Source organism: Balaenoptera borealis, assembly GCF_965194805.1.
Source record: "Balaenoptera borealis genome assembly, chromosome: 15".
In the NCBI taxonomy this organism is placed as follows: Eukaryota; Metazoa; Chordata; class Mammalia; order Artiodactyla; family Balaenopteridae; genus Balaenoptera; species Balaenoptera borealis.
Window position 1 is genome coordinate 80,887,454 of NC_138871.1, and position 18,338 is coordinate 80,905,791.

The 18,338-nt window shown below is 41.4% G+C and overlaps 1 protein-coding gene across 2 annotated transcripts in view; it reads left to right on the plus strand.

The window, feature by feature from the left end:
• NBAS (NBAS subunit of NRZ tethering complex) overlaps positions 1 to 18,338 on the plus strand; it is a 345,856-nt gene that overhangs the window by 220,606 nt on the left and 106,912 nt on the right. For both annotated transcript variants that reach the window (XM_082357496.1, XM_082357497.1), the window contains 4 exons: positions 995 to 1,071; positions 1,462 to 1,599; positions 13,508 to 13,737; positions 17,176 to 17,286. In XM_082357496.1, the coding sequence (XP_082213622.1) occupies positions 995 to 1,071; positions 1,462 to 1,599; positions 13,508 to 13,737; positions 17,176 to 17,286 (556 nt within the window). The remainder of the gene's footprint in view (positions 1 to 994; positions 1,072 to 1,461; positions 1,600 to 13,507; positions 13,738 to 17,175; positions 17,287 to 18,338) is intronic.

The window sequence follows — 18,338 nt, forward strand, 5'->3', positions numbered from 1 at the left end:
AGGTCAGCCTCTGACACTTCAGCCGCTTACACCTGGCTCCTCACTGCACACCCACCCCCCTGCTCAGATGGTCAGCCAAGCTCAGATTATATGAGTGGCTTTAAATTTTAGTTCAAGTAAGACACAATTAGGAAGGTAAATCTTCTGGGAAAAAATTACATGGTGTATTGACAAAGTGAAATATTTACTTTGAATTATTTAAATACTGTTTATCTTCATTAGTGAAGGTTAGGAGAGTCCATTCTTTAAAAATAAAAGATTTACATTGTGATTACAGTGACTACCTGGTATTTGTCACTTAAGACCCTAAATGGAATACCTCCTTATTAATATAAAATGGATATAAACACAGATGTTATGGGCAGTGTTCTCTCCTTTATTAAAGCCATGACATTGATAGGTCGTTGCTTATATAAAAATTTTTGTGGAAAAGTTGTAGATGGTTGGGATATTGTAAGGTGTTCTATAATCAAAGCAAGAGACTGGTTCTCTTTTTGTGGCGTGTGGTGAAGAGAACAAACAAAACCATGTATCGTAATTGTAGTAATCAGAAGATTTATCCTAAATCTGCACTCACAAAAAGCTGTGTTGCTCTCATCGTTAATGCTCAGATGGTCATTTTCTACAGTAGCTGTCATTGATATCCAGAATTTTATAGCTTGGTCTGGGTCTTGAAAACCAAAAGATTAGCTGGCAGAAACCATCCTCACTGACCTATTTGCACTTAGACTTTGTAGCTGCACTAATAGGGTTTTCTCTTGTGTAAGTAACAGCATAATTTGAGTTAAGGCAAGGTTATCATTTAACGTAGTTTCATATAGTCTGTTATTTCTATGGTGCTGAATAGACTTTCATAAAGGATCTTAAAGAGTTCTCTGAAACGAATTACTGTTGAAATCATAAAGGACTAAAGTCATGACACTTAGTAACTATGAATGTCACATGGATCCTCTAATAAAATAATGCAATATATATATGTTTTTTCTACATTCAGTTCTCTTGCAGCTGGCAAGCGATGCTTTACCAAATGATATGACCTTGGCTCTTGCTTATCTCCTTGCCTTACCACAGGTAAGTTTACCCTTACCAAGAAAGAAGGACTTAAAGATGAATAGGCTAAAAGCCTTTACTGGGGATTTTCACCAGTAAATTGTTTATCATATGTTTCACTTCCTTCTTGTTGTTCTTGCAAGATGGAAGGACTGTGGTCAGTACTCGGAAAGTAAATTCTGCAACGTTAGCTGAAATGTTGATTTTAAAATCTACTTTCATGTGCATAGGATCTGCCGTTATAATGTCTTCTGAATTTTAATGTAGTCACATTAAGATGAGCTTGAGCTTGAGTTGATATGATAGAAGCTTTGAACCAAAATTCTACAGTAAGGACTAGAAATGTAATGGTTTATGATGGTTGTGCTAATTTTCTTTCAGCTGAGCTCTTTCTCTCGTGCTCCTTTCTAGGTGTTAGACGCCAACAGGTGCTTTGAAAAGCAGTCCCACTCTGCTCTCTCTCTCCAGCTGGCAGCCTATTACTATAGCCTACAGATCTACGCCCGGTTGGCTCCGTGTTTCAGGGACAAGTGCCATCCTCTTTACAGGGTGAGTCCTCATGGTTTCCACTTTGTTAATGAGCAGGGTTAAGCTTTTCTAAAGTAGTTCAAACACGTTTACCTCTTTGGAGGGACTGATGCGCTTTGTATTCAGAGTGCTTTGTATTCCCAGTGGCTGACAGCCTTTGCCTTTTCTGTGTTAGACGTAGTTGCTTTTCCAGGAATTAATAAGAAGTAGAGTTTCTAATATTTATTGTGAATGCTGATTCATCCCCTAACTTTTCTGTCATTTATTTTATGTTACAGCATTCTTAGGAAAGGCTAAAGGAGACGAGAAATGGAGAGTTGGCTTTTTAACTCACTTCTCAAGAGGAAGATGGCTCTGTCTAATTTAGGACAGTAGGCAATGTAGTTCTTTGAACGGTGCTGCACTTTTATTTATTTTTAAGCCAGAGAGATATGAGAGTAGTAATTATGCAGATGAAATGTTGAGATACACTGTGCCTACTTGCCACCAAGCTTCTGACACTTTTATTTAACTTTATTGTTAATTTCTGAGTGAGAGCGCCTAAGCGTGGCCTCAAGTTACATGTGCCTTGTTTTGTGGACACGGAAGTGTTCCAGATGCTGCTGGAAAATGGAAGCCCTGTAGGTTTACTTGTATACACCACCTTTAGTCATCAGCGTTTGGAAATTATTTCCTTTTTATACTGGACATTTTAAGAGAATTACCACTTTAGGAGTAGGTAAGCAAATAGATCAGACTTTCAAATCCACTCTGTGTACAAATCCAAGGTTCAGTTTTTACTGAGGCAGGATTCTTCCTCCCTGACCCAAAGTAAGCTATGAAAAAATAATTTCACATGAGTATCAAAGTTCTAGCTGCCTCCACCATCCAAAACATATCTAAGAACCTATAAGTATGTGAAAACATTCCATTCGTGGCAAAATCTATGGCTCTCATTCATCAGTTTTTATTTAAAAAGAGGAAGGTGGGTGGGGGAACCCTCTGCCACGCAGATTACTCTCCCAAGGGCTTCATTATCGTCAGTGGGTATTGTTCTCAGGAATAGGTATGTTAGGATGAAATTGGCCAAGAAAAGGACTGTTTCTTTCTTTTTTTTTAGCCAGTTGATATATTACTTTATTTCGGAAATTTTGAATTTATTTTTTTGTTTTCGATAGCTACTGCTGCTTTGTACAGTACTTTTATCCTATACTCTAGTAATTTTCCTTTGTTTTGCTTTTATATCACAGGGATGTTTTTATGTGAAATAAGGAATTGACCTACTGTGTTATAAATTGAGGGAAAGAAGTGATTATATAGGCGGAAGTGTGGCAGGTTTATTTCTGGAACAGTGTACTTAATGTCTTTCTTATTCCATTCAATTGGATGGCTGGCAAAGAGTATTCATGGAGTTTGCTGGTGTCTGCTTTTAAATGTCCTTATCTTTTCAGTAGTACATACACAGGTGCTGGATAATTGGCTCAGGACTCCCATGTAGTATGTACTGTTTCCATGTGTGTAATCTGTATTAAGGTCACACTGCGTGCCCAACACTGTGTTCCGCCTTTCATGAATACAGAGGATGGAAAGGCCACTCGGTCAGCTGGTCCAGCCCTAAACCCCGCCCCGAGCACCTTATGTGTGCCGTGGCCTCTGAGCGAGTCTTGAGATGAGAAGGTGATTATGGCTGTCTGACCTCAGCGAACTCACCACTTACCGTAAATCCACGGGAGACCGTTACGTAAAGGTGGATTAGAGGAGCTGCAGGTGAGAGGACTGGGACCCCTCGCCCCACAGACCACACGTTCAGACTGCGACAGAAGCCAAAGAGCTGGCTGCAGAGCTGCATTTTGGCCTGATCTTCGGTTTCATTACCTAAAAACTGAAAGCAGTCCTCTTGAAGGAAAATTCTAGTACAGTCTGTATTTTTCCTGTTTTCCCCGATAGTAAATTACTTTGAACCGAAAATTGAAAGTCCCAGATCCTGTATTGTCTTTGAGAGAGGTAAGGTAGGAGAAGACCATTAAATTCCATCCCAGCTTTTCTATCTGGCTGTCACTGTTTCCTACTTCAGATACTGAAGTCGCTCTGTAAGAAACCCCACTTAAGATTTCTGTGACTAAAGCGTGCAGAGAGAGGAAGTAGAACATTGACAGATGAGGGTTAGAAGTAAAGGTGTGTCCGTCTTGGTTTCTTCTGTATTCCCAACGGAAAGTATGAGTGTTTTATTTTCAGGTCTTATATTTTACACATCCTTTCATCGATCCAGCATTTATTGACTGCCTGCTGTGAAGGACATAGAGCCTGGTGTTATAGTGTGAAGAATAATGAAACCTGATTCCTGCCCTTTTCTACCCTTTACACCAATTTCTGTTTCTTCCTTTCATCTTATGTCAACCCACCATCACTGCCCTTTAGCTCTTGGTCTTGTTCCTGTCACCGTTCTCCTGTCAAACTGTTCTTTCCTTTGAAGATGTCCCTTGGAGGTCTCCTGCCTCACCCTAGGCCTTGGCCTCGGATTCCTGGTTGTTGGAATCCTCACCCACCCTGTGACGTGGTTCCTGACACCTGTAGCCATTCCCTTTCTGGGCCCAGTAGTGTAAGGCAGCTGCTGGTCAGGGTCATTGCTTCGGGAAGCAGCATTAAAGCCTAGTGCAAATAGAAGCCAGCGAGGTTCATGTGGCCCAGTGGTGATGCCTCAACACATGACTTCTAATGTCTCAGCTGCTCCAAACAGAAACAGATGTGCCCTCTGATAGCATTAAGATGGCACACGGCTAGGTCACAAGCCAGCTAATTTCTCCGGAGACTTCTTGGCAACTCTGTGGAAAGCATTTGGTTGTTAGTCTGAAAGGCGAGATGAAGAGTGAAAAATGCAATCCAACGTCATTGTCTCTTCCTTTTTGTTGCTTTTGCGTCTTTTTCCAAGCATCTGTCAGAGAAGCCTTTCCAAAATGGAGGTCTGGTCATCCTCCCTTGCGTCTGCAGTCCTTCAGTGATTTCCTGTTGCCCTAGCAAGGTGGTCTGGCCTCTGTCTGTTTCTGCAACTTCATGTTCCTTCACTCCAGCCATACCAAGCTGCTTAAATTTCTCAACCAGCCTGTGTGTTCTCTGTTCTTTACATTCGGTATGTTGTCCTCTTTTGCCTATAATGTTTCCCCAGCATTTCTTTGCTTAGCACTTGGTTCAGGTCTTACCAAGGCATGGTTCCTACCACTTGCCACCATTCTGTCGTGCTCCCAAGCTGTGTTGGATGCTCTTCTATGCACGTTTGTACTGCCCTTTACTTACCTCATAACGTTTACACTCTGTTACTTTGAATTTATCTACTTTCATCTCACTAGAAAATGAGCTGTTCAAGACCAGTGTCTGTGTTGTATTTATTGTTTTACTCATTGCTTAGAGCAGGACCTGAAATATCAAGGGTAGTAAACAAATGTTCCCTGGGTGGATTACTGAAAATTAATAATTCTTCAGTACATAGGAAATAATTGAATTATGTGTGTGTTTATCAAATGTTTGTCAGATGACTACTTATGCCAGGGAGTATTCTAGATCCTGGGGAGACAGTCGTGAGCAAAGTATATGTAAAAACCGTTGCCCTTTTCAGATTTACATTCCACTGAGGAAGGGGCACCATAAACAAAATAAGTAAATAAAATGTATACTTTATTAGATTATGATAAGACCTTTGAAAACAAAGAAGAAAGTTAAGGACTGTGTGTGTAGAATACAAGTTAAACAGGCTCAGGAAAGACCTCAATTGAGAAGGTGACCTTTGAGTAACGAAAAGGACGAGCATAGCACCAGAAAGATGGAGGGGAAGAATGTTCCAGATGGAGGGGTGGGATCTGTAACAGAGGAATTGAGGTATCCCTGTCCCATCATCTGTACTGTGGTGTTTTTTCACAAAATATTTAAGAAAGTATTAAAATGTCTCGCTATAAAATTCAAGGCTCGGAAGTGTTGCCTGACCGCAGAGGAAAAGCATAGAATTAGAGTCTGTGACCAGACTTCCTCGTGACCGGTGGGGTCTCTTCTCTCTGGCTGGGAAGGTGTCAGGAGGGGTGGACAGTGGCAGGCTGTGTGGGGGCTTGTGAACGGGAGTTGTCAGGGGACAGCAGGAAGGTCAGACTAACCCTGGGAAGGCATTGGCTGTCTTAGTACCTTTCACATTCCTTCTGCCGCTTGATCCGCCGAGCAGCCTCATGTTGCAGAAAGGAAGACACAGAGAAATGCGCTTGCTTGCTCAGGGTTGCTCCGGGAGAAGGTGACAGCTGTCACTTAGAGCTCCTGATCCCGGTCTTTACCTGCCTTTTACTTGGATGTGCTGCCGCCCGAGCTTTGTTTCGGAAGCAGCGTGTCCCTGTGTTTCGGACCTGAGTGATCTCTGGCTCACCGTTCCTAACGGGTCATTCCCAGGAGGATGTTTTCACGTGCTCTGCGGTGGCTACCGGCTAAAATCGCTGCTCCTGTGTGTGGCAGGGAAGCCCCTCAGAGAACTGACGGCTGTTCCTCACCCCGCCGGCCGTGACCCTGACACTAGCTCATTTGAAGTCTACGCTCCAGCTGTTCAGAATATATATTCCTCTTAATTTAACATCCATTCCCACACCTCTGTGCCTGTGCAGATGTAATTCTCCTGCCTGAAATACCTCCTTCTTCTTCCCACTATCAATAGGTAAGTCTGAGCTCAAAAGAGCCTCTTGTGTGAAGCCTTCTTTGCTGCCTCAGCAGATACCGGCCTGAAATAATTTTTTTTTTCATTTATATCTTACCTTTATAATTATTGTAAATGCATCTTTTTTTAAAGTTGTAGTATACTTAATTTCCATCTCTCACGGCTCTCCTCCAGACACCCACTGGAGTGGTTCTTTTAGGCTATGGTAGCTGATGCACGTCTGTCTTCTCGCCACGTGGTAATCTTGTCGAGGGCAGGAATCCCATCTTCGCTGAACCCCCAGGACTTCACCCACTGCAGTTACTCAGTGACTGTTTATTGGCATGTGTATAAGTTGAGGAATCATTCCAGCTGCTGTGGTTCGGACAACCTTCAGTTTTACAGTTTGGAGTCCTGACCCCTCACGGATAGGCACGTTAGCTGAACGTTTTAAGTATGTTTGCGTTGTCCATTGACTACCTAATGACTCATTATTTGAATCTTTTCAGCATCTCCCCCTATATAAAACGGCACTGCTGGGTTTGGAATTAGATATGACAAACTCCTGATGAATCATCCTGGAAACTGAAATCAAAGTGGTTTCAATTCGTTGTCCACACATAATAACACTCTGTGAAGCTTAGCTTCCACTTGATTGTCAGTTCAGCTTGTTTCTATTTTCACATTTTCTCTTTCCACCCCCTGTAGTTCTGAGCTGCTAGAATGATAACTTAGGTAGATTACTAGGTTTGAATAAAAGTACTGATATAATTTGTGGTGTTATTTCTGATAAAAAGCATGTGCATCTTGACGGGAAGCACATCCCGAGTCAGCCACACCCGGCAGCAAACCTGGTTGAGCTTTTGAGCAGCCCACTGGGCGTTCATGTTTCTTTTTAGAGACCTATAATGATGATTGGCAAATGGTCACTTGCAGAGAATTTTCTCTTCTAGTATTTGTCCTAATTAACTTTTTATGTTAATGCACACATGACAAAAAACCTCAAATGATGAAAATAGGATAAAACAAAAAGTATTTCCCTTTTGTCTACTTCCAGAAATAGTTTAAGGATATGCGTATTTATGTAATAACTTTTTATGCAAATATGAGTAAACTATACACATTTTTCTGTACCTTGATTTTTTTTCATTTATATCTTACCTTTGTAATTATTGTAAATGCATCTTTTTTAAAAAATTGAAGTATAGTTAATTTACAATGTTGTGTTAGTTTCTGGTGTACACACGTTATTCAGTTATACATACATACACACACATACATAAATATTCTTGTTCATATTCTTTTCCATCATAGGTTATTACAAGATACTGAATATAGTTCCCTGTGCTATACAGTAGAACCTTGTTCTTTATCTATTTTATATATAGTAGTTTGTTTCCGCTAGTCCCAAACTCCTAATTTATCCATCCCCACATAAATGCATCTTGAAGTGTGATTTCTCTATCATTCTTTTTAAAAAGTTTCAGAAAATAAAATCAGTTAAAAATGGAAACGTGTCTTTTAGTTTTATATGCTAGAGAAGCAAACCCAGCAGGGGATGAAATTCAAAACTTTATGGTAAACTATTTCTAAAATGTGTTTTCTTAAGCTACTAATTGAATATACGAAGTAGAAAATTATCTCAAGCAAATAACAACCCTAGAGGGGAAACATACCACCTGTTCAAAACTTTCCAAACAATATTACCAAGAAATGGAGACTGTTAAGCCTGAATGGATTTATTACCTCTTCTAGTAAGTAGTAGATAAAGTCATCCAGCATTTTGGTGTCATAAATATTTATGTACATTTTGTTTTTACAGGGACTTGACCATATTCTTTAAAGAAATCGTATTTTTTTTTTCACCCCATAGAAGAACTGCATTGCCAAATTTGGGGGAAAAAATTAGAGTAATTTAACTCTCTACACTTTTTAAATTTTTGATGCCTTTTTATGTTTTCAGTTTTTGCAGTATCTTTTTGATACCGAATATGGGAGATTCTGAAGCTACCCATAACGTCCTTCAAAAGCTTCTTAGAGGCCAGGAGCTTTCATACCCATGGATCATATCATTGAAATTAGGCGGGAAAGAGAGGGAGAGAGGTTTGCATATACTCTGCACTCAGAAATTAGTGACTTCACGTGTGACTCTGGATGTGGAGCGTTGGGGGAGCCCCGCTGGCAGGATAGGGAGGAAGGGCCTGATGGAGTGGGGTGCCCCCGAGGCCAGAGGCCAGGGGGCTGGGCTCACGTCCTCGCTGCAGGACCCCGGCTCAGGACGCCTGCCATGCAGGTTGGCATCTGTAAAACAGCAACAGCAGTCTGCTGTGCCCATCACTGGGTTGGTATGAGGGTCAAATGAAAATCACGTGAAAGTGCTTTAGAAACTTTAATGCGGTACCCTTGTGCCGTGAATGAATGAATGTATGAAATGAAGTGTTGGGCTGCGTAGAGGATGCTTTTGGAATATTTTTAGAGAAATTGTGATCAGCTCAGGGGAAGAATTATTATTAAAATTTAAATCATACATTGGAAGTAATCATGACCAGTAAAGTTCCTGAGGGAAGGGGTAGAAACTAGTAGTGATGATGGTAAGACGAGAAATTTGCATGGAAAGCCGGAACTCACAACATGCCCATCCATCTCCTCTCATTCGGTCTCTGTGAAGAGTCTATCAGAGAGAAATTGCCTCAGTTTTAATAATGGAAAACCTGAAGCTCAGGAAGGAGGAACCAGCAGTCCAGGTTCTTTGATGCCAATTCCTATGTTTTTTCCTCATAGCTAATTTTCTTTGTTTTGGGAAGATTTTGAAAGAATTAGTGTCATGTTTTACCCAATAAATCAAAGTATTGAAAATATTCCTACACATTTAACAAATGTTTGATCCATAACCTTCAAGACCTATCATCAAGGAATTTAATAGAATGCCCCTTTTCACCACCTTATTAGGATGGAAATTTAAAAGGAGGTATATTTATATCAAGAGGTTGAACAGAAAATGATATTCTAGCATCTTTCTGTTCTAAATCTCTCTCCGTTATTCTTAGAGAAGACAGAATGCTTGGAAACACAGCTCAAACCAGGATCTCCAGTTGAACACCTACCATCGTGTGTCCTCTGTGATCATTTGTATTTACACATGTGTGTATATGTGTAAAAGGGATGAGAGGGAGAATGTCTGTGTTAAAAAAAATAGGTCAGTCCTGATGTAATATAGAATGACAGCATTAAGTCCATCATTGAAAGTTGATCATCTGTAAAAGGACTCAAATGCCAAATCTCATTTACATTTGGTGGGAGCTATGTGTACATTGATCTTATCAAGATTCTTATAATTTTAAGAGATACCTCTCCCTGCACAACAAATATAAAGGGCTGGTTCTTGGGCGACATTATGCCTGGGAGTCATATCCTGCCCTGCCACCTACCCTGCATGGCCTTAGTCAAGCTACTCACGTCCTTACCCATCTTAAAGAGGATGGTACTAGTAGACTCTGGTGTCCCAAGATTGTTAGTATTAAATGAGATTCAGTTCATGTATATTTAGCACTATGTCTGTTCCATACCGAAGACTGAAATATTAGGTATTTGTTCTTAAATGTTTCTTAGAAAAGTGAACACATTTGATGCACAGAGAATGTGAAGTCAAAATTATTCAGAGGGGCTAGACAATTTCTACTTAGTAAAGGAGAAGGGATGAAAGTTGTTTAAACTGTGTAGGGGCCTACTGGCTATAATTTGTTGATCTGAAATTGTATTTTTAACAAAGAAATCTGTTCTGATGTTTAGTGGAGGCATCAATGAGTTGAGACGTAGAACTTCCCCAGTTCCACACCTGGAGGGATTTACAAGGTTTTATTTTATTTTCATGTTTGAATTCTTATACATTCATAGGATTTTAGCCTTAGAAAGGTGATCATCTTGTGATACTCCTTTGTTCTACATCTGAAGAAACTGAGCCCCAGAAGAGTCAGAAGTGTCCATTGCTCCCTCTAAGGAGTTTCCAGCATTCTTGTTTGTGATTCTATAATGGTTCTTATATTCAGGTGCCTTCTGTGAGTTGTTTATGTGTACATCTTTGACAATCACTAGTTTTAGTTTCTTGGGAGTAAGCTCTGGGCCCAATTTTCTTTCATATAATAATAGAGAAAAAGACATTCTAAAATATTTTATTTGTGCCTCCCAACAAACCACGAGGATGGTGTGCTTGTTGACTCTCTTATAGATGAGGAAACAGAGACATGATATAACTTGCCCCAAATTGCATCTCTGCTAACTGAAGGATCTGGAATATAAACTAGTATTACTAACTTAAAAGCTACAACTGCTGTTCAGTGTGTCTCCGTTTTACTCCACACCTGATTTGTTCAAGAAACTCTAATGTGCTCTAGGAAGGACAAATCCACTAAGTACCCATGGTCTCTGCCTGCTGGAAGCTGTGTTTTAATACTTATAAGAGAAGGCAATGTAAAGTATGCAGTAGAGGTACAATTAAAGTGTAACTGTTGTATACCTTTGAGTAAATTCCATAATCCCTTTCATTTTTGGAGCACCTGCTAAAGGCCAGGTCTTGGTTTGTGTATTTTGTGTGTGTGTGTGTGTGTGTGTGTGTGTGTGTGTGTGTGTATATGTATGGTCTCTTAGGCTTTGTGAAACCATGCAAGCTATATATATTGCCATTTTATAGATGAGACAATCAAATTTGTAGTTGTTAAGTAACTTGCACAAGGTCATCCAGCTAGTAACTTCTCTGTGTCCATGCTTATTACACTCTGCCATGCCATTTTCTTCATTCGCAAAAGGAGAGAATAGGTATTTTTTGCCACATATGAAAATGAAGGTTGTATGTGGAGACTTGAAACTCTCTATAAGATAAAGAAAAGCCAATGTAAATGTTAGTATTAGCAATTATGCTCATTATTGGTATGTGCTGCCATTTTGGAGCTTAACTCTCTACCTGGTTTGGGGATTTGTTTCATACAAAGAGAGTAGAAATGAGATCACATATATAGTCCACTCTCCCAATACAGGGACCAAGTCCTTGAGATGCTGGAAAGCAAAAAGTGAAAAAATGAATGTGGAGCAATAGCTGTGAGAAACCCCTGGGCGCGGGGAGGTGGTCGATGGCACGAGTGGGGGTGGGAGTCACACCCAGAGATGGACGGCCTGGTTATAGCCTCTCCTGCAGAGCGCGTCGGGCAACTGGAGGCTGAGGACTTTGGCCTGAAACCACAGGGCCAGAGTGTATATGGAAGGAAGCCTTCCTCACAGTTTTGGTGAACGTGGGTTTGCTGGTGGAGTGCAAAACCAACACAAAGAGCTCCCTGAAAGAACACCTACAGAAGAGCTCTCCTGCTGCCCTGAAACCCTGGTCACTGGATATTTGCTCCTGCTCTCTCTCTTCCTAGGCAGGAGAGTGCTATCTAGATGAGGTGTGAGAAGAGCAGGCAACAGCAGAGCGCACCAGGGTGCAGAGCCGGTGTAGACGGGCTGGCTGGCCCCCAGCAGCGTCCCTCTACCAGACAGCTTCAGAGGGGGCTTTGCCCCGGTGGGCGGTGCAGGGTGGTGCCTCAGGGCTTCAGTCTGTAAGTAGGAGGGGGTTGGGTTAAATGACAGCCGTAGAGGCACTGAGGGCTGAGTCATGGGGTCTCCATTGCCAGAAGTACCAGCTGTATGCAGCTTATTCCGAAATCACTTCTAATTGCAGTTAGATCAGCTTTATTCACTCCATCTTCCCATCAGGTCTTAGCCATCCAGGCTTAGCACATACTCTCCCCTTTACCAGAATTTGTCTCCCTATTTTTTTGCTGGCCTTTTTACTTCTGATACCTGAGCAGTTAGCCTAGAAATTAACTCTTCCAAGAAGACCTCCTTGATACGTGCCCAAGTCCCACTCTGCATTCCCATAGCACCCTGTGCTTACTTGTATCACACCATTTTATAATTGTTTGCTTGATTGTCTCTCCTCATAGACTGAATTCTTGGAGGAAAGGGTCACATCTTAGTACATCACCTGGTACATAATAGGTGCACAAAAAATACTTGTTGAATGAATGACAGATGGTGTTATAGCTGCTTACTTTGGAGCATTAGTTTTCAAACCCATGTCTTTTGACTTGAGACACGTATCTGTGGTTTTTGAGAGTAAGACTCAGTGTCTGCCTAGGGGTAGGGAAAAAATTGAGTAAGGTTGACTTTTTCTTAAATCCACCTGCTGGAATCCAAGAAGATTTCTTTAATTGGTTTTTATCGGTGCTCCCAGATTGTTCCTTAATAGGATCAAGAGAGAATGTCAGGCTAGGTTAGGTAATATGGACTCGACATTGGCAAATCTCATGTGTAGCTCAGAATAATGGCTTACACATTAGAAATGCTGATGGCTTACGGTAATTAGATGTGTTTCTGAGAACCAGAGGTAGATTCTGAAGTTTTCTTCCTAATTTGCTGGTATTAAAATATGCGCCATATTTTCCCAGAAATTGGGAGAGATTGAGTTCATGTTGTTCACATATTAGGTAACTCCAGAATCATGGCTGCATTGCTGTTGCTTTGTTGACACCCGGACCAACTTTAATATAAATAAACGTGGTTGGTTAACCACTTATTTTCCTTTCCTGTCAGCTGTTCAGTTCTGGGTTTTGTTCTGTTGGAATAATTGTATTGTGGTTAAAGAAGCTGCTAGAATTAAGGAACAGTATCCCATTGAGCCCCAAACTGAGCAGAGTGAAAATTGGTTGCATACCTTCTTATGAAACTAGAAAAATTTATGATTTCAGGAACAGGGATGGGGTTTTTTCCCCTCACTTATCCCTGAAGAAAACATTCTTCTACCTAGCTATTTAGGCATTTCTCGTGGAATCATTGAACTGCAACTCTTTGTTATTGAGAACACTTAGGTGGTCCAAAGAAAATTTATCGAGGGGCAGTGATGATAAAAATTACTTCCAGGGTGAATTATTATAAATGATCAGATAATTGGGGAAGAGATCTGGTATAGGATGATGGTAGTTGGAAAAGCAAGCATACATTATTCTTTAAGTGGGTGGAGATTTTTCAGGCGGAAGAGCAGAGCGGGAGTCCAGAAACCCGCTCCTAGAGTCAGTTCTGTGTCCCGTCTTTGTGGTCTGCAAAATGTGCCGCCTCTGCAATTGACTCCTAAGGGTGGTTGTCAGCCTTGATTGAATGGCAGCAGTGTGAAGGGTCAAACAGGTGCCCGGCAGACATGATCTTCTTCCCACTGTTACTCTTTTTTTTTTTTTTTTTTCAAATTAGTCTTTTTGTTACTCATAGGCCGACCCCAAAGAGCTAATCAAGATGGTCACCAGGCATGTGACTCGATACGGGCAGGAAGCCTGGCCCGAGGAGCTCGCTGCACTGACCAAGCAGTTGCAGTACTACAACGAACGCCTCCTGGACTTCACTCAGGCTCAGATCCTCCAGGGCCTGGGGAAGGGTGTGGACGTGCAGCGGTTTACTGCAGACGACCAGTACAAACGGGAAACCATCCTCGGTCTGGCAGAGTAAGGAGTACCTTCGTCTCATAAAGGGATGGATTTAAAACGTACAAGAACAAGTTGAGTTATCAGGACTATTAACCCCCGTCCTCTGAAGACGCACATTCATGGTTGCTATAAACAGGGCTTTCCCCTCTTCTTCCTATCCTGTGAGGGACGTGTGTGTCTTCCCAAATGGATTAGTCATGCAGACAGTATTTTGAGCCTGCAGATTTAAGTAGTAAGGATGGGAATTATTAAAAAAGCTTCCCATGATTTTGATAATCCAATACCAGTACCATGTTAGAGGTGATAGAGTGTGATCAGGGGTAAAAAGTGTCAAGCATACTCTGGAAATTTAAAAACAAGGTTCCCTCTTATTCCTGGCTAGAATCTCACTTTGCTACTACATGGCCGTTTAGTTTCCTCAGTATGTTAAAAGTTACGTACCGTTGGTTTAATACAAGAGGAGGGACTGAGTGTTATGGGTCCAGGACACCTTTATCTGTCCTGGGTTTCCAGAGAAAGAAGAGCTAACCACTTGAGCCCTTTCTCTTGTTCGAGGCCTGTAGCAGCTGCCATTTTTTCCTTTGTCCCTTACCGCTCTCGAGAGAAAAGCAAGCCCTTGTGTGAGATGGCAGTACGGTTGGGAAGGTCCCTTTCTAGGTATGGAATTCCCCTTGGTTTTAATACTCGTCTTCATTTTTTGTTTTAGTTCAAATGAGTTCAGCTCAAATGAGAATTACATGTCAAATGGTGGGAAAGTGAAAAAGAAATTTTTTTAAAAATGTGTTCACCCACAATGGTTATTAAGTTAGAGGTATGTTTTGTTTTTAACACCCCAATTTGTGGAGTGCTTATCACGGGCCAGGAACTGTGTTAGGTGCTCTGTAAAGTTTATTTTATAAACATCTTTTAATCCTTAAAGATAACTCTATGACATAAAATGTTGTTATCCACATCTTACAGCTAAAGAACATGAGGCTTATTGATATAAAGTGGCCCAAGTTTACGCAGGTGGTAAAGATCACAGCTGTGACTTTAACCTTGATCTGCCACATGCCAGAGGCATCACATCTTCAACACCATGTGCCCTCCCCGCACTGCTTGACTGAATTCTCAAGGAAGCACTGGTATGCAGTTCAGTCTAGGCTTCCAGCCCTTGAAACGAGGTTACATTGTGCTTACGTTTAACGATTATTTCTCTCTCCTGATAAGTTACCGTAAAATAACAAAGATAGGCTTGGTTATGGTAGTGGTATATGCTATTTTTCATCATTATTCTTAAATCTTAAAGAAAGTGGCAAAGTAACCTTGGTACTCTGTAATAGTTTTACATTAGCCTGGGCTTCTTTCCTACTAGAAGACACCCCAGATTCTCTAGAGTGAGGCGGGGAACAGAGAGATCAAAGCGAGAGAGTAGGAATAACCTATAGCAGAATTAAGTTAAGAAGAGAAATACAGAATTTTTTTTTTCTCTTCCCCTCTGTTCTCCTGGAGGTTCATAATTTCATAGGGTCATTTAATGTCCAATTTGAAAGTGACCAAAGAGATCATTTAATCCAACCTCCTTACTTTTGGAAGAGGAATCTGAGAACCACAGAGCTTTAAAGCATTGTTCAAGGTTACACAGCCAGGAGTTGAGCCTGGACTTCCTATTTCCACGTCCAGTGGGCGTTTTCTTTGGGCATTTGGTAATCCTTGGTGCCATGCTCATGGTTTCTTAGAAGAGAGGTTACTATGCAGAATAAAAGTTGTTAAGGCATGCCTTACATCATCAATTACATTTTGCTTGGTCTTTGTCTTTTCTTTTTAAGTATCCAGCTGGCATATGCTATTTGAAGTATGTCCTAGAGGACAAATATACGCTTTTGATAAATATATAATAGAATCTTCTCCACAATCTGTTGGTTAGAAAAATATACAGCAGTCTTTAGATGGCTTGTTTAAAATGTCTCAAAGTGTCTGTGGGTTTTCTGAGTTAGCAGTTCTGACTTGGAGATGGCATTTTAGCATCTCACATACAAGAATCCTCAGAGGACCTGCTTCCTTCTGTTTTACAGCTCCACCTTCAAATGTGACTATTCTTTATTTTCTTCCTAATTGTATGTCCACTTTAATGGCAGTTGTTTTCTGTGAGTGCATTATAGTTGTCCTTTGTTGTCTGTATATCTTAATTATTACATTCGCAGTGGTTAGGGTGACTTTGAGGAGAACAGAGTATAGTTTGGTTAGTTCCCACTTTTATCAGATAATAAAGATGTGAATACTTAATGAACATGTACCTGGTGTCAGGCACTGTGCCAGACTCCCGCAATAGGAAGAGTGAGCTGCTAATGGTCCCTATTCTCCAGGAATTCTCATCTATCATGTGGATATTGGTATTCAATAAGTACTTTAAGAAAAAAATTTTTTTAAATTGATTAATTTATTTATTTTTGGCTGCGGTGGGTCTTCGTGGCTGCGTGTGGGCTTTCTCTAGTTGTGGTGAGCGGGGGCTACTCTTCATTGCGGTGCGAGGGCTTCTCATTGCGGTGGCTTCTCTTGTTGCAGAGCACAGGCTCTAGGCATGCGGGCTTCAGTAGTTGTGGCACGTGGGCTCAGTAGTTGTGGCTCGCGGGCTCTAGAGCACAGGCTTAGTAGTTGTGGCGCACGGGATTAGTTGCTCCGTGGCATGTGGGATCTTCCTTGGCCAGGGCTCAGAACCTTGTTTACTGTCCGATCTTCAGCTCAGATTGGTCACTCTCTCGTCTCCATCCTCACAGTATTTTGTAGCGTTTCTTTTAGCACTCCCCCGATTCTGTTTGATTCCTGGTTCACATTTCACATCCTCCATTAGGCTGTAAGTTCCTCAAGAAATAACTTATTTGTTTTTATGTCCTCAGCAGCTAGCACAATAGCTGGCCCAATGTAGAAAACAAAAATTTGTTGAGTGACTAACTGTGCTTTCTCAAATATCTATCTGTGGGGTAGGGATCCATTTCCTTCCCACTGCTTTTTGACTGTAAGCTCTGGTATCTCGATCAGAATTTTTTGATCTCAGTACATTTTGGACTGGGTCATTCTTTGTTGTGGGAAGGCTGTTCTGAGCACTGTAGGACGGTCGGCAGCCTCCCTGACCTCTACCTGCTGGATGCCAGCAGCCCTCTCCTTTTCCTCACCCACTGTGACAATCAAAAATGTCTCCAGACATTGTCAAATGTCCCCTGGGGGACAAAATCACCCTTGGTTGAGGTCCACTGATCTAGACAATTCCTTGGTCAATTGCAATGCACCACAGAGAAAAAAGAGCATTAAAATTCCTTGGGTGTACTTTTCCTGAATTACTGTGAAATGTCTTATTAAGGACTGTGCTGGCTGCACCCCTCTCAGCTGGAGAGCGGTCCTAATGAGCGTCTTCTTTGCTGATTAAGGTCATGTGTTTCTCTCCTCCCCCTTCCCTCTGGCTGATGGACGTTCGTGAAGGACGCTTGAGGAGAACGTCTACAGCATTGCTCTTTCTCTGGCCCAGCGCTACAGTGTCTCCTGTTGGGAAGTTTTCATGACCCATTTGGAGTTCCTGTTCACCGACAGTGGGTAAGCACACAACTCTTATGCAAGTTTATTTCCATGTCTTTCTTTTCAGAGTCTATTTTAAAGGAATCTTGAAGTCGTACTGTTCAATTTCACTTTTCCTTTTGAGCTGTAGTAGACCAGTGTCTTTGTACAGTCTCTCTTCATATGTCTCTGACATACCAATATGCTAACAGTAGTCTTAGTTTTTGTTTGTCAGTAATAATAGTCCTGAGTTTGAGACTTTAATTCACTCATTTATTCAAAGATATTTATTGACAATCTCTTGTGTACTAGGAACAGTGTTAGGTACTAGGGTTACAATAGTCAGTAAATTTCAGCTGTCTTGGAACTCATAGTCTATGGTGGGAGACAGATTATAATTGAATAATGACATAGCAAATATGAAATTAAAGCTGTGATAGGCACCGTGTAAGAGAGCCCAAATAGGGGATTTGGCATAGTTAGGGAAGGCTTTCCTGAAGAAGTAACTCTTGAGCTGACACCTAAATAGTGACTCAAAATTCAGTACACTACGAGGAGATGGGAAGCATTTTCTAGGGAGGCAAAACAGTTGAGTGCAAAAGCCCTTTGACAGGATGGAACATGGTGTCTGTGAGCCTAACAGATGGGTAGTATGGTGACACCCTGAGAGTCACTGGAGCACGGGGTGAGATGGGGCTGCTGAGAACCTGGAAACCAGACCTTGCAGCCAGACCGTACAGGCCCTATCCAGGGCTGTGGGCTCTTTCCTAAGAGTAATAGGAAGGTATTTAAAGATTCTGGTAAAAGAGAGGGAGGTAATATGATCAGATTTGCATTTTGATAAGATCACTATGGCGACCATGTTGAGGAAAGATTTTAGGGAGGCCAGCGTAGACATATATGGACCAGTTCGGGAGCTATGACCTGCAGGACAGGTGACCATAGCCTGGAGTAGGGCTTTGAAAGTACAGGAGAGGTGAGAGTGGGTTTCAGAGATACCTGGAAGGTGAAATAAATGGTAATAAATAAATTGATTAATAAGGATAAACTAGCTATGAAGGTGAGTGAAAGGAGAAGGGTCAAGAATTATC